This window comes from Miniopterus natalensis, chromosome 5, assembly GCF_054644295.1.
Source record: "Miniopterus natalensis isolate mMinNat1 chromosome 5, mMinNat1.hap1, whole genome shotgun sequence".
NCBI lineage: Eukaryota > Metazoa > Chordata > Mammalia > Chiroptera > Miniopteridae > Miniopterus > Miniopterus natalensis.
Genome location: NC_142085.1, coordinates 62,950,309 through 62,967,906, shown reverse-complemented (window position 1 = coordinate 62,967,906; position 17,598 = coordinate 62,950,309). Strand labels below are relative to the sequence as shown.

Sequence of the window (17,598 nt, the reverse complement as noted above, 5' to 3'; positions counted from 1 at the left end):
TTTTGTCTGACCATGTGAGAATGACAAAGTTTTAATAGAGTTTTTGTGTTTTCTGTTATATCCTCTGAAAAGAAACATTTTTATTCCCCCCCCCCTTATTTTTACACCCTGTCTTAGCTTTAATTTTTTAAATGTTTAAGATAATATAACTACATTGAAAGATGTGGACACTATGCCACTCTGAATAGATAGGATGGATATGCCATTGTGACACATTCATTAGTGAAAAAGCATATAAATGAATTTTGTATACATGTTTAATAAATAAAATTAATAATACTTGATTTTTTAAAAATCAACTTTCTAGTATTGGAATATGATTTTTAGACATTTAAAAGTAGCACAGTGCTGTTACTTAGAAGAGCAGATTTTTTTTTTTTGGTAAAATTTATCATTTTTCCACTTTGCCATAAGACTTAAAAGTAATCAAAGGATAAGTAATAGCTAGGTAGAAGGAAATTCATTATTTTATGTAGGTCTGCCCTCTTGTGTCTGTACTAGGAAATCTTGATCTTATTTTATATGAGGAATGCTACAGAAAACAACCTCCAAAATCAAACTGCTTATGTTAGATTTTTTAAGATAATACACTCAAACCAATCAGTGTATTAAAGAATGATTTCACTGTGTTCAAGAGGTCATTTTAATATAAGTGATTTGCATTAAATAAACATCGTAAACCAAAATATAAAATGCAACATTAAACATTAAAAAATTAATTCATTTTTCAGACTGTGAATTAAGTTTGGAATTTATTCTACAATAGAGAGTATTTGAGCATTTGGTATTTAAAAAATTTTTAAATACATTATTTTATTGTATTTTACTCTTTATACATCATGATAAGCAGAATAAATAAATTACATTTAAAGAATGGGTTTTTGTTCTGCATTATGCCTGAGCTACAGTATTCTGTAATAATCAAATATAAGGTTTTAATTTCTATTAAAGGCAGAATGAAAAACAAAAAAATTTTTATTTGTAATTTATTAAGGAAAACCCGATATCTGCACAGTTTATGGTTTGAAGTTGATGTTGTGATGAACAATGTATTGAAAGGAATAGAACTTGTTATTTCAAAATTTCCACTTATTTTTAAGATCATGCAACTAATTATAGAACTTAGTTACTTTTTGCATGGATAATTGCTGACACCAGTGAGGTGAATGTCTGTCTTGTTATTTATAAGCTTTCTAGTTGATATTAGGGACCTCTAACCCATTTATAAGGTTTTGCTCAAGAAATCCTCTTGTATGTATGAGAGCCATTTCTTAAAGATCAGCAAACCCCCTCCCATCTCCAGTACCACTCAGGGATTCAGAAAATTTTAAAAATAGTGTCTCCATCATTATTCTGCTAGCAGCATTGGTGTTACAAACCAAGGTCAATTTTCACTTTTCAAATTCTTTTAGGAACTATATTTTAACAAATCATACAGTAAATTAAATGTTCTCTACTTCTTTAATAATGGTATATTAGCAATATGTCTTGAACTGAAGTTAAAATTATTGGGTTATACAGTATAGGTGTGAACCAAACTTCATTTTCAACTGAATCCCCTTAAATTACCAATTTTGGTTGAATATATTTTCCGTTACCAGTTTTTACTTCTGTTTTTCTATGGGTTTTTGGAAGATATTTTTAAATGACTAGAGCAGAAAGAGAAAATGTATTCAGCAAGAAAATAATTAAAGATTACCATCTCGGAGTGTATAATTTAGTGAAGTAGGGTGGCCTACTAAACAAGTGTTTACCATCTGGTTGATTAAGGAAAAGCATATATTCTGTCATAAACAATAGTAAGACAAAAAGTTCATTTCAAAATGTAATCAAAGAATTAGTTAATTTTGGAGAGATAATTCAAAATTTTATTTTTCAAAGCTTGAAATAGTATGTATATTTTTCTTTTGCTTGCCTACATGGAGTATGAGGACAGAATAGAAGACAACCTATACAATATAAAGTCTTAAGATTTCATGATCCCAAAGATATACTATGGCAAGCTATGTACTCTAGCTCAGATAATCAGCTACAGTGCCATAAATTAAGGTTAGACTCTATTTTTTTAATGTATTAGTAATTATGGGTAACCACACTGCCAACTGTTAAATTAACCAGTAGTTCTCTATTGGTCATAATGTCTTAGAGAGAATCGATTTTATAGTTATGTACATGTACTAGAGTTCTATAATTATTTGAAAAATTGGTTAAGAGAAATTTTATTTATGTAAGAGTATGGCCTTTTTCCTACTTGATTCTCATAAACTTCAAACTTTAGGGTAAGTATACAAAAAGAGTGCAATTTCTATTTTAAAATAAAGGTTTTGATAGTTACTAAGGAGACATGTGTATAATAATAATAAAGATAACATGAGGAATCAGTGGGCTATTTCAAATAATGACACCATTTGAATGATTACTTTGGTATTTGGTGAAGAACTAAAAAATACTTAATAAACATCAAAGAGCCTTTTATAGTACAATATAAATTACATTTACCCCAAATAGTGAAGCTAATGCTTTTTATATGAAGTGAACTTGTTAACAGTACAGTTTTAAAACTAAACTCCTAGTTCATCCTCAGATAAGATTTGGGATCAAAATTTACAAGCTCTGTTGAGGAAATCAACAGTTACATTATGCACACTTACAGTCATTTTAAAGTTAATTTTGAAAATAGAGCCCTTTTCACATTTACAAGATCCAGCAGATGAATACATTTGCTAATAATTTCTTCTTAATCTTGACCTTTGCATGAAGAATTTCTTCTACTTAGGAAGTGGTCTGCTTTCCCCTCTCGCTGGGATGACAGACTAAGCTGACGGTGGTAAGTTGCAGCACTGAAGATTGCAGCAGAACTTCAGAGAAGCATCACGATGATGCAGATCAGCAAGAGGCATATTAAAATAAGGCAGAAGTTGATAAATAGGTTCTGGAGATTTTGACGTGCTTGTTGGGGCATTTCAATGGTTGAAGCTCTTCTTATAGCAGAGCGAGTGAGGTATTGGACTTTCTCCATGACTCAGGAAGGCAAGGAAGTCTGAAGTTTTAAAGGATCAAGAGAAAGGTAAAAAGTAGACAGCCAAATGTGAGATCACTCTGAGGTAGCCTGGAATGTAAAAAAATAAGTGGGTTAGAATCATATATGCAACCTAACTTCTGAACAGGTAAAACACAAGTTCATATTAATTCATCTTCCTGGACATTATGTATGACATATAGTGTATCTGTAGTCCATATGTGTGTGTGCACACAGGTGTTTCCTAGTCTGTCCTGTCTTTTTTTTGTGTGAGGGTCACCATGATGTCTTATTTGTCTTGTGTTTGGAGTGTAGTAACTTCAGTCTTTGCTGCCTCCTCTCAAAATGAATAGAAATGTAGTTTGGTTTAGGGTGCACCTTGTTTTGGGGTATTGCCTTGGGCAAAAGTTCTTACATATAGTTTCATTAATCCTATAATTCTCTGTGAGCATAATTGTTATGACAATTAGTGTATTAACAGCTATAAAGCAAATCTCTTAAGAGATGCATGCAATAAATTATTCTTTGGATGTTGATTTTATTCCAAAATAAAATAGAACCAGTACTACGGGTTCAAATGTTTGTCATTCCTTTGTATGATTTTATAGCTTTGTAGAATATGCTATTTTAAGTAACATTTTAACAAGATTTGATATTAAGTAGTGAAGACTGTCAGGTTCAGAAGTCATAGTAATAAAATCATCATCTCACCATCTACCACAGACAGTAATGACTTACAAATGACCTGTACTTATTGACAGTGGATTCCATTTGCTTTCTTTCAGAGCTCCCACAAGCTGTTCTGCCTAATTAATTAATTAGTTGCCTAGTTATTTGTGCTAATTAATAAAAAGCAAGCAAAATAAAACTTATAGTAATACACCATTATAGAAAAATTAGGTATATATTAAAAAGTAACTGTATTAAATGTCCAGAGATAATAACTACTAAGACTTGGGGATATTTTGTTGTCAATCATGATACTTATATATAAATTTTGAATTAAGAAAAATTAGATATGGAATAAAAAAATAACCATAATTAACTGCCTAGAGATCATGGCTGTTCACATTTGTTGAAATATTATTCTTTGCCCAGCCGGGTGTGGCTCAGTGGTTGAGCATTGACCTGTGATCCAGGAGATTGAGGTTTGATTCCAATTCAGGGCACATGCCTGGGTTGCAGGCTTGATCCCTAGTATGGGGCATACAGGAGGCAGCCAATCAATGATTCTCATCATTGATGTTTCTATATCTCTCCCTCTCCCTTCCTCTCTCTCTGAAATCAATAAAGATATATTTTTTAGAAAAAGAAATATTATTCTTACTCAGGATATTACTGCCTTACTCCAGTTGCCAGATTTAATTTTCTCCCATCTCTATACATTCCATGAAAACCCTGCTCAACCTGTCAGCTCCATTTCTGACAGAGAGTAGTGATGGAGAGGGCAGAATGGAGAACTGAAAGAGTGGGAAAAGGGAAGAGATGGATCAGGCAGGATCAGTGAGAACTTGGCATTCATTTTTACAAGGAAACCATGTAGTATATGGTAAGATTCTGTAGTTTAAGGACTTCAACTTGGCTGTATTATGATTGGAATTATATACTAGACTGAGCTTTCATTTGGCTGGAGACTCTGGCCTCCTTCCATAGCATTGGTCTGTAGTGAGGAGATCCCAATGGCCAAAGTATCACAAACTATTCTTTTAAAGAGTTGGTAACAACCTGTGTTTCTCTAGTGTGTATATTATCTAGCACACATATATATATGTATATATATGTGTGTGTATGTATATACATCTCAGCATGTATTCATATATATATATAAATATATATATATGCTATATATGATATATATATCATGTATTCTTAATTGTCCATCACCCAACACCAGTGGCTGTTACTTAATTTATCTATAACATCCTCTACTTGGAAAATGCTTAAACTTGGTATTATTTTTGTTTGGATTCCTCAGATAAAATACAATAGAAATAAAGGGTTTTTTTTTTTTGTTCTTTAAGAAAATGCATTTTAAGTTGTTTCTGCTTATATTTGCTTATAGTAGATACAGTGAATTTATACTGTTGGGTAACTGTGGGGAAGATTTTCTTTATTGCTTTATATATTTGACTAGCTGCCTTGTGTTAGGATATATAATAGTACTGTTAAGAAAGGAGTAAGAATAAGCATTGGCAATTCCTGTTTGAACTTGCACTTTTGTGCAGGTTTAGGACTTAATAAATTGTTTAAAAGGCCTGAATTTAAAAATTATTTTGAGACAAACCATGGAAAAGGAGGAAGCTAGCCAGTTCATCATGAAGCATTGTATATATAAGAGTCATTCCCTATTCTGATGAGTGGTGTGTCAGTCACATGAAACATGTCACCTTTCCATAAATACTTCATTCCCTTTTATGATTCTGTCGTTTGCACATGTTGTTCTGATTCTGCCTGGAATGTTTCCCCACCCCCACCTGGATTCTTTGCCAGGCAAATTTCAGTTGATCCTTAAAGGCCCGGTTTAAATATCACTTCCTAATAAAACCTTCCATTACTCTTTAAAGTAGAATTGATGATCAGCTCTGCTGGTTTTCAGTAGGGCGTTAGTGTTACCTCTGTCAGGATAGCTATCAGGCTATGTTGTAATTTTGATTTACATGTTTTATGTCCCCAACTAGACTTCTAGTTCACGAGTAAAAGGAACCATGTTTATTTTATATTCTGGTACTTGGTGCATAATTGATACTACTTGAATAAATCAATGAAGTTGAATAAGGGATTTTTATGATTTACTTTTATTTTCAGAAAATTGAAAATGATCAAAGATAGTGCCATGATGAACAGATTGACCAGTTAGAATAACAGAATTTGATAGTGAAACATATAATCCCCAAACACATCTCAAGTCTCTTCGTACTACCGATGAGGAAAATGAGGCTGAGCATTTACATTAGAGGATTACAGTTTAGATAGGTGAGTGGTTAACAGCATTAACTTGAACTGGACTTTGTACAAATGGGTATTTGGTGTTTGGAAGTACAAAGTGGTGTGCCCTAAAGAGATGACCTCTCTACTGATGAAAGTATAATGAATATACGTTGAAGACGACCTCATGATCTTTCAACAGCCAGCTATTATTGAAAAAGGATTCTCCTTGGAAGCAAATTGAGTATAAAAGAGACAGCCAAGGATGGTGGTTTATTTCTTGTCAGGCTTAGAAATGTTAAAATTTGAAAGTGATTTGGTTTTAGCATAATTTTATGCTGAAACCAAAAACAAATCTGCTTTACATGCTGAAGTGTTAGGTGTGTGCAGCCAATTTATTGGCCCCAGTTCCTTTTACAGCGTAGTGTCTGAAAGTGTTGAGTCCTGTTCTGCTGACCTTCCAAAATCTGATGGTAATAAGCAAAACTCACTCATACAAGATGAGGCTTCCTGTTATGTGTTGAGAATTGAAAAGCTGTGTGTGGGAACAGCACAGTCCTCTTTTTGGAGTTGTCTGTGAACTTTATTACATCATAATGTCATGGTTGTCAGGTGTTCATCATTCTTTCTCTGCGATCGTAACCATTCTGAGTTTAGAACTCCTGCAGTGTCCCTGCCCCCCGCCCACTTTTCAGAACTAAGCTGTTTATAGAATAATATTTGGTGGAGAGCTTAGAAAAATAGTTTGCTTTTATTTTCATTTTATCTGATTTTTTTAGAGCATTCTTTTAGGATAACCAGAAATAGATTGTGTTGGGATGTTCTGAATTTGCATCTGGCTTAAACAGCCTTGGAGACTGAAATTGGCTCTTACTCTGCTCCCCCTTTTACAGGATGACAATATGTGTAAATTAGGTGTTTGGGACCAGAGGAGTGAGAACATTTAAAAAAGTAATTCATCACTGAAGCCCTAGAATTAGAATATTGAAAATATGAAAGATGTTTTGATTGTAGAAATGCCAGATTCCTGTCTCTTGAGTTACATGTGAGAGACAGGAAAGTGCCCACAGAGTTGCCTTGTGTGTCTGTGGGATCTGTAATTATTGTAATTTTTGGAGGGATGGGAGGAATAGTTAACTCTTTACTATTCTTTGTAGGATTTATAAAGTCTTTGGTTGTTTACTTTTTCTCTTTTGCTCAAAAGAAGGTGAACTTGGGAAGTAAATGCAATAAAGCTCAAGATAGTATTATTTTTTGAAGTGGAAGAAGAGAGAAACCACAGGCCACGCTAATCCTTCAACAAACGTGTGCCATGCTAGGCAACATTTTGGGTGAAAGGTACTACATCAGCTTCTGCAGGAGTCCTCACTTTGTCTGCAGTGAGTCATTTTCTGATGTAACAGCAGATGCATTCTTGTGCAAAGGGAACCTCAGTACACGTTTGTAAACGTTCAGTGGTCTGCTTTATGACTTGTTAGGCAGTTAATACTGTAATGATGTTGTATATGGTGAGTAGTCCTCCCTGCCTATAATTTAAGTACTTTTAGTCCTTTGCAGAACTTTCTCAACTTCAGTTTTTGGGGGCACACCCTCTGCTGAATAATAAACTTCTGAGGTTTTTAAATCTTTATTTGTGGAATTCAGACTTTTGCTTTCCTTTTATTTTTGTCTGCTTATTTGTTCTTTTAGTAAATGAGCCATATTTTGATAGTAAAGCAACAGACATTCAAATTTACAGCCTGACATACTTTTTTTTTAATCCTCACCCGAGGATATTTTTTTCCATTGCTTTTCAGAGAGAGTGGGAGGGGGGAGAAAGAGAGAGAAAAGGGGAAACATTGACTGGTTGCCTCCTGAATGAGCCCCAATGGGGGCTGGGAATCAAGCCCACAACGGAGGCATGTGTCCTTGACCAGAACTGAACCTGGGACCTTTCAGTGCTCGGGCCGATGCTCTAACCACTGAGCAAAGCTGACTAGGGCTGACATACTTTTTAGAATTCCCCCCCCCACCCCCCATTTACTTGGTTCACAAGATTAGAATAAGGTGTAGATCTGAGCTTACAGGATTTGTCTGTATTAGGATTACTTGGGGACTTTATTTTTTCCTACTGCTTTTTGTCATTTTTGCAGATCATCCAGAAGTGATTGTGTATGCATTCACAAATCTATTTTTGATTTGTTGAATTAAATCAGGGCAGTTCATCATTAGATTTACCGTCATTCTTTTACAACCCGAAAGTTACTTTGATAGAATTATTTTTCTTTTGAAATTGTCTAATGCTAAGCATGGAAGTTCTAATTGAAATTATATGTGACAACATTCTATAGCTTTGTTGGTCCACATTGGCTATTTGGAAGAATCTTCAAGCTGCTTCTGCCTAGTTATGAATGGAATTGCATAAGCATAAAAATCAGTATACTCTCAATCCTTAAAACGACGCCAGAATGAAATGTTTTCATTTCTTTAAAGCTGTGCCTTGAGGAAATTTTATTAAACAACAGTGTAGAGAGATTTTTCTCTTTGAAATTGGCTGTTTTGTCTGTAGGCTTGTCTTCATTATGATTATTTTATTAAAATTAATTTATTTGCAGTTAAAATATTCTTTTTAACCCTATAGTAGTTAGTTAAGACTTTAGATTCTTCTTTTGGGAAAGATTATGTGGGGAGGCAGTGTAGGTGAACTTCAAGGAAAAATGAATGCCAGTTAAATATACGCCCACTAATGTGAGTGGATTTTTTTTTTTTTTTTTTGGAAGACCTGAAGGTGGAGTACATTTTAACTAGCACTAGAGGTCCTCAGTTGACTACAAATATACTAGGGTGAAGATGTATACTCAGGTCCTTTTCATGTGTTTATTTGGTAATAAATGCTATTTCTAGAAATGTTCAAAGACACTACATATTATCTGATTTAGGTCACTGTAATTTAGAAGGATTATTTCCTGGATTTATTTATTTTTTTAAAGTATATCTTTTATTGATTTCAGAGAGAGGAAAGGAGAGGGAGGGAGAGAGAGAGAGATAGAAACATCAGTGATGAGAGAGCCATTGATCGGCTGCCTCCTGCAGGCCCCTGACTGGGGATTGAGCCCACAACCTGGGCATGTGCCCTGATGAGGAATCGAACCCTGATCGCCTGTATTCTAGTTCGATGCTCAACCGCTGAGCCACTCCCGCCCAGGCTATTTCCTGGATTTCTAACCTCTAGGTTTACTCCTTTGCTGGTAAGGTTAGCATTGTGTTAATTCACAGCTTAGATGAAGGTTAGTGATTTCCATAGCATAAATAACAAAACAAGGTTCCTCGTTCAAGCCCCTTGAAATATATGGTATTGAATATTTTAAATGGTAGCATGTGAGGAGGTCAGAAATGAAATTGAGGAAAGCTAAAGATTTAATATATAACTGGACCTAAGTGTGAAAGTATGGTTTTGTGAAAAGTTTTGAAAAGTTAACCTGGATTTTAGGTTATCAAGGTTAAATAGATTAAAGGCATGAGTATTTTAGGCATGAATAAAATTAAAAGGAAACTTAAATTTGATCGATAATGTTATTTTTTAAAGTCTGTGTAACTATTTTGAGTTTTGCCTTCCAGGGATTATTACTTAATAACTAAGGTCATCTGTAACTTTCTTATATCTTTGGCTTTGAAAATGATCACGATAATATTATATAGGCTATTAAGGATATAATGCCTTGTGCATTAACTTTAAATGAAATGGAGTGGTTTTGATATACAAGTTTGTATCCTCTAACTGCTTTTTGAGAGTACCATTAACAGTATTTGAGGACTTTTAATCTGTTTGCTTTTTCCGTTGTCATGATTTATTTTTAAGCCATGTTGATCTGTGGATAGGATGTGCATGTGGTTTAGAGTCAGGAAATCTTGGCCCTTGCCAAGGCTCCGCCATTTCCTAGCTCTGTGACCTTGGGCAGTTCACCTTTTCACATCTGTTTCCTAAGTTGTAAAATAGAGATGCAGTGTCAACATATAGGGAACTAAGAGGGACAAATGAAATATTTGTATACACCCGTGCAATTAGAAATTTTTCAAGAATAAAGAAGGAAGTTTTCATTGAACTTTTATTTCTAGCATTGGTAACAAATATACAGTCTTACTTAGGTAATCTAATCTTTACATTTAATATTTACTTAAAATTTTAATATATAACTTATTACATAAATATATAGCACATTTAATAAATTAAAAATTTTATTCTCTTTGAACTATTTTATCTATACAAATATTCTAATTAGTGAGATTAAGAAACAATATGTACAAATATGCAACCAAATGCATTTTTTTCTGGAATTTTTTTTCCTTAATGGTCACTAAAATACTATTAAAATAATTTTTGAAACTTGAGTTTTAGGACATGACAGTGATATGACTGACATTTCTTAATAAAGCAAAGTACTCTAGCTCTTTCATGTGTTTTTCATAATTTAAACATCTTTCACATTTCCATTTTATTCCATCTGACACTATTTTTAAGCACTTAATTTTAAACCACATAGCTTTATAAACAAAGACAGTACTTAAATTTTACCTCATAATAGAGATGGACTAGTTGGGATCTAATGTCTGGCTCTAGGGCATAATATTTGAAATTTGAACAACAGTCACTGTTAATCTGGACATACCTTCTTAAGGGGGTAGCATTTAATAGCATTTATGCTCTTTCTAGAAATTGTCAATTTTTTGGAGCAATATGTGATGTAATCTGATAGTATAAAGACTCACAAACATCTCATTTGAAATGTGAGAATGTAATTTGGTATTTGAGTAAAAATTAATAAATAAGCATATAAAACATCTGCACTGAGTCACTCTGTGTAATAAAAGAAAAATATTTTATAAATATAAAGATATTCAGAGGCAGTTAGGGCACCTCAGTGCGGACAAAAATTAGAAATGTTTTTGCTTGCTTTAAGTAGTGCTGCTTACGGATATCCAGAGTTCTCGTCTGTATAAAGCAGTAGAGTTAACATTCTCTTAGGAACTTAGAATTCTATAGGTAAACTTTATTTTGTTGATATACATATAAAAATAAAAAGAATGAAATAAAATTGAAGTTTTATTCTTTATGCCATGACTGAGATTTAGGAATGTAGACATTTCATATATTACATTGAGGATTATAACATTAAGACTAGGGTAGAATTCAAACAGAAGTTATGCAATTTATTATGGCAACTTTATTCCTAAAGCATTTCTTCCCCCCCCCCCCCCCCCCCGTTTTCCTTTATTTCTCTACTAAATGCAGGAGAGGAAACTAAGGAACATTAGAGGTAGTAACTTGGTAAAGGTATATTCATTAATAGGCGGAGTAAACCCTCATTTTATCATATTCACTCAAATGAGATATTTAAGAATCTTTTGCTTCCAAAATAAAGTCTGTTTTTAAAGTGCTGCATTACTCTCTGTAACTTTAGAATTTTGCATGTATTTTTGACAAGTGTCTTAAAATTTCCAAACTTGTTATTGATGATATAATCCTGAATTTAAGTAACTCAATTTATTAAAGTTTGGGGTTTTTTTAGCAGTGTTTATTAAAGTCGACTTGACTTTATAGAGAGCAAAAAGTTTTCAAAAACATTTAAAAATAGTTTATATTATATATTTTTAAGCCCCAGTTTATTAATATTCCCCGTAGGGAATCATAATGATGATACTGGAATAGCCACGCCAATATCGTGCATGTTGTACAGTCACACGACTGTTCTTAGTGTCCTAGATGTGAGTAGACCACCCCCTCCCACCCTGTTTCTCAGCAGAGTAACAAGTAAAATGCAGCCGTTGTCTTTGCCTGGAGAAATCAAATCGCTACTACCACCAAGTATAGTAATGTAATTGAAAGATACTTTAATTGGTAGAAACGCACTTTTGAAAAGCAAAACAAAAGTGAAAATCAAGTTAAAATGACAAACCAAAAACCAGGGTCAAAGATGGATGTAATTATCATTTTAAAGTTGTCTTATTCTTACTGTCACTGAATGAATAAGCATTTATTTAGAGATTAAGCATTTTGTCATATTTTATTGTCTAACTTTGAACTGAAATTTACAGTATATGATTCTTTTTTTAAAAGTTTAGTAAGTTTGAATTGCAGAAAGTAAGAATTACCAAAATCAGTGAAATCTGTTTCTTACCTTCACTGTTGTGATGATCCCAATATGTAGAGTATTGTGAGTAGAATGAAGTCTTATGGGCGTTTAGCTGGAAAGTTTTCTCTGTTACCAGATTTATGGGAACAATTGAAGTAGGTGGAGGAGAAAAAGTGTTTTAGGGAGGTCTTATGATGTCACACAGGAATTCTGCAGTTAGGATTGGTTAGCCCTAGTCTTAATCACACCCAAACTTTTTAGAATGTCATTTATCTTACATTAGGTGTGGAAAGGTCATTAACACTTTGTGCCTCATTTTCTTGTTTTTAATTTTAAAAGTATGTGATAGATAAATGAAAAAAATAAGTTTCGGGTGGAAAAAGCTCTTTTTAAAGACTCATGCAGCTTTTGGGCTTAGAAAAGATTGTATACTGATAGTGATAATGTTGAAGAACTAAAATACTTATAGTAATAGGAATTTTAATAGAGTGAGAATAATAATACTGGCTTAAGCCAAACCCCTTTTATTGAATTGCTGCTGCTGCTCCTGCTGTTGCTTTAATTCTTCAGCTTCATAGTGTTAACTTCTAGCAAGACAATAAACATTTTCACCGAAAACAAATTTTATACCTTTTCCTGTTTTATTTTACATTCTTTCCTCATACCTATGTGTGTGAGAAAGCCATGCTAATAACTAATTTGGTTTTAAAAAATTAGCTTTTTCTTATGGTTAAAGTAAGAACTAATAAATGTATTTAATACATTTGTGTTTTCTTTAACAATATATTTATAAACAGTAATTCTCATACTGTGTCACCCCAAGAAAAGTTGTAAGATTTACAATTTAAGTATTTAGGATTTTATAATAGCTGCATTAAATTACCATAAAGTACTACTAAAATTTTAATAAGTTGACACAGAATCAAGAGTAACATTCTAGCAAAAGAGAATCACAAATTCCTAATCAGTAGCACCCTAGTTAGATACTTTATTGGCAGTAGGTGTGTATGTGTTGGAAATTTTATTTCTAATAGGAAGGGCCTCATTTAATGTAGCAGTTTTCCTGAAAATAACTGTATAAATGAAATTTTAGTAAATAGAATGACATTTTGAACTTTTTAGGACAGTTTATCTTAAGGTAGAAGTGGGAAAATAATTCTTTTGAAAAACCAGGTGTGATTTCTGTTTTATTCTAATTTTTGTTTATATATTAGACCTGCAAAGTCTAATTTTTAGATCTCTTCTGTAATTCTGGGAAAGCTATTTGTTAATATTAATTTTTTTATGCTTATAGCAGAGTGAACTCAGCCCGCTTTCTCATGGGTAACTAAAATGTGTTGCAGTGGCTGCTGTGTGTCCTTAAATGGAGATGATTTTGGCTTCTCCCAAAGAAAGATAAAATCATTCTCTAGAGCAATTCTCTCATTATTTAAAGAATCAGCTAAAACTAACAGAAAAATGATATTTCCTCAAAGATCCTCTGTGAACATTGCTAAGGGAACATTTACAACTTAAAAATTAAAACCCAGTATGAAAAATATTGTGTGAATAATGTTTGACATTTGCTCAGTGCTCTACAAGCATGTTTTTCTTTCAATCCTTTCATAATAAAAATCTCTTATCAGTTGCCAGTGATGACTGAAATACAAAACGTAGGCTTCAAATACAAGCATAAAGTGGTTTACAGTTATTTGTCAAAGATGACACATCTGCTGAGAGACTGAGGATTCAAATCCAGATGTTGAGTTTATAATTCACTGACAGATTGGCATGTTTGGGGGGAAAATCAAAATTTGAATATAGATTTTATAGAGTAGCATACATCGACTAAGAAATTTTGATGACGATAGATGAATTGTTGAAAACTTTTATTTTTAGAGTCTGCTTTAAGTTTGCCTGCCAGATATATACATTCATTTGAAAATGAAGCTTAGGGATAGATCATTGTAGTATAAGCACGTCTAGTTCTAAGAAAGAGAATTCATAGTACTTACTTGGATAAACTAAGAAACTGCCATGGACTGAATAAAATATACCATAGATAGCTTACATGTTGCTGTATTTGCTTTAAAAGATACATAGGTGTGCACTCACATGCATATGCACGCACCTTAGGATGCTGATTGTGTGGGTCAGAGCTGGTAAATGGAGACAAATTTTCTTTTCAGGTTTGTACAAAGTGGGAAGCTTCTGTGCTTATCCTTTCCCTTTTGGTTCGCTGCGGCTCATTATTATTAGTCCAAACGGAGCTCTAGGAAGTGGTACATTTTCGTTTTAGCCTGATTCAGCCTAAACAGAAAGTTGTTTAATAAATAGGAGCATTGGTATAATCAGTAGAGTATTCCTCAGAAATTCTACAACTAGGGGCTGGAAATTGGTTTTAGAGGTGCCTTGTCAGAATATTCATTTGGAGTGAGACTATATAATTTGAACCCATTTGTGGTCACGTGATCATAATGCAGCTTCCATAAGCTGCCCTATCTGTGGAATGGGTTTGTTGTGAGGGTTTAATGAGAATGAAGTATGTGTAATGACTATTAGATTCTGCAACACAGAATCTGCAACACAGTGTCCATTCAGTGTTAGTACTTTTTTCTCTATATTTCTTTAGAAGATGATTCTTAACCTGCAGTCCATGGGTAGAGTTCAATGATCTTTGAACTTGGATAGGAAAGATTACATCTTCATTTTTACTTAACTCCACATGATATTTAGCACTTCAGTTTTGACTGGAGACCACAAATTGCAGAATGTTAATAATGCATTTGATGTCGCAACAGCAATCTCAGATAATTTCATAGCTTGAAATACTCTATATATTCATCACTACTTTGCAATTATTATAATTAGACCTGCCTGTAAATATTGTAATTTAATGTATTAAAGAAGTACAAGTATTACATCACACATTTGTTGTTGTTTTTTTAAAAAAGTTATTTTAGTGTAATTTATTTTCTTTCTAGTCCTATGCATCTTTTATTTGTTTATTTATTTTGGCTAGGTACAGTGAACTTTACTGATGGTGCATGACAAGGTCCTCTTCAAGGGACATCTTATTTTTTTAGAACAGTTCTAAATTTACAAAATTATTGCAAATATAGTACAGAGGGTTTTTGTATACCCCACACACCATAGCCTCTATTGTTAACATCCTACATTAGTATGGTAAATATGTCACAAGTGTTGTACCAAGATACATTATTTTAGCTAATACCCATACTTTACTCAGATTCCTCAGTTTTCTGTAGTGTCCTTTTTCTTACCCAGGATCCTATCCAGGACACCAGATTACATTTAGAAGTTATGCCTCCTTTGGTCCTGTTGGTTGTGATAGTTTCTCAGACTTTCCTTTTTTGATGACCCCAACCATTTTGAAGAGTGCGGGTCAGATATTTTGTAGAATGTTCCCCAGCTAGGATTTGTCTGATATTTTTCTCATGGTTAGACTGGTTAGTGTTTGGTTTTTTTTGAGAGGAAAGTTAAAGAGGTAAAGTGCCATTTTCATCACATACCAAGTTCACATGGTATAAACACATACTGTTTCCATTGTTGCTGTTAAACTTTGGTCACCTGGCTGAAGTGTAATGTCCGTCAGGTTTCTCCATTGTAGTTACTCCCCCCCCTCCTTACTGTACTCTCCAGAAGAAGTCATTTTGCACAGCCCACACTTACGCTTCGCTACCTTTGCAGTGGAATATCTATAAAAATTATTTGGAGTCCTCTGTATTTTATGCATATAAAAACATCTTGAGAACAGAGCAGTAGGCTTTAGCAGTCTGCCAGATAAGTCCATGGCACGAAAAGTTGAGAATTCCTGTGTTAGAGGATGTTTCTGTAGCTGTATGGAGCAGCCCTTTTTTGAAAGGGGACTGAGTTCTCAGCAGGCCTTTTTAGGCCCCTTTGATAGGGGACTGAGTTTCTCAGCAGGCCTTTTTAGGCCCCGTCTTTCTAGCTTCATCTCTTATCACATTCCTTTGTATTCTGTGCTCTGGCCTTGTGCAGCTGCCCATGACTCTCTGAACAGGCTATTGTTCTATTTTAAGCCTTCCTACTTTTTGTAGGAATTTCCTTCTTACCACCCTTTCTGCCCATCCATGTGCTGTTTCAGTTGTATCTGCTATGCAGCCCTCCCTGTTTTCTGTCAAACAATTTTGCATGTACCTATGTTATCATGGCTCTTTTTATTGCATTTTAAGTATATGTGCCTAGACTAGACTGCAAGCTCCTTGAGAGCTGACCCAATAACTCATTTTTATAGCGATATTTATTATTTTTTTAAAAATAACTTTGTTGATTTCAGAGAGAGGAAGGGAGAGGGAGAGGGAGAGTTGAAACATCAATTATGAGAGAGTCGTCATTGATCAGCTGCCTCCCACATGCTCCAGACTGAGGATCAAGCCTGCAACCCCTGCATGTGTTCTGACCGGGAATCGAACTGCAAACTCCTGGATCCTAGGTTGATGCTCAACCGCTGAGCCATGCCCGGCTGGGTGCAATATTTATTCTTTATAGTACTGTTACCTGGTACAGAACCTGGCTCATAGTAATTCTTAAATACTAATTGAATGAATGATTGGATGAATGAGTAAAGGGAGAACCAGGAAAGATCGCAAGGTTGGTAGTGAATGAGTGATCCTGCAGAAGTAAGTGTTAGGAACATTATAAAATCCTTCTTAATTTTAAGCTTATTGTGGTGGAGGAAGAGAAGGATAGGAGATTAGAGATAAGAGTAGAAAAACTGAGAAAATAACATTTTTTCTTGCCATTTAAAAATGTTTAAATATATTTGGAGGGTAAGAGTGAAGGAAGGCAAAAGTAAAAGAGAGAGTGAAGGGTGAAGGAAAGCCAAACCATTAGCCCACACATTCCCTAAACTTACTAATATTTTGGGCACTTTTGGTGTGGTTATATATTAAAATATATACTATAAATTTAGAATGAGTTTGTTGTTTTTAGCATATAAATGTGTCATAATTTATCAAATTAGTTTCTTATTGGATAGTAGGTGATTTATAATTTTTGCCATTATAAACCATATAAAATAACCTTGTGATGAAAATCTCTGTAAATAAACTTGATATCTCCCTTTGTCTTTTTTAGTCTGTTGGCTCTGAAAACTTGTTATAACTAAATGTTAGTTTATTCAGGGTGATCAAGCTCTTAAATGAATTTGATTTGCTTTTGAATTCCAGTTTAATAATTTTGAAAGTTTAGCTAGTTAGGTGACAGCATTTCCTTTTATATCGGTAAACTTCTTTGGGAAAATTATCTAAGAATAGAATTTTTTTGGTGAGGACTAGACTGAAACTGGTAAACATGCAGAGTGATGTACTGAATCACCCTAGCAACTAAAGGAGTCACACTTCTGCTTTTGATCAGGTGGCCTTTTGAGCTGTGCTACTGCAACTAATGACGGGGAAGATAATCTCACCTTAATTTAGGTCTGAGCTTTTATATGAAGACTTTGATGATAACATTTAAGTCCTTGATTGCCTCAGGTGAGACGCCCTAAAACATGATAGCCTTTGTCCTTCAGTGACACAC

The 17,598-nt window shown here is 33.8% G+C and overlaps 2 protein-coding genes across 4 annotated transcripts in view; one reads left to right on the top strand and one right to left on the bottom strand.

Moving 5' to 3' along the window:
- The window catches only part of CEP85L (centrosomal protein 85L), a 96,053-nt gene that overhangs the window by 37,941 nt on the left and 40,514 nt on the right, over positions 1-17,598 (top strand). The window lies entirely within an intron of this gene.
- On the bottom strand, positions 477-12,177 carry PLN (phospholamban). Its single transcript, XM_016198712.2, has 2 exons — positions 12,100-12,177; positions 477-3,109 (listed from the first exon to the last, which is right to left on the bottom strand). The coding sequence occupies exon 2, from the start codon at positions 3,017-3,019 to the stop codon at positions 2,861-2,863; it is 159 nt and encodes a 52-aa protein (XP_016054198.1). The 5' UTR covers positions 3,020-3,109; positions 12,100-12,177; the 3' UTR covers positions 477-2,860.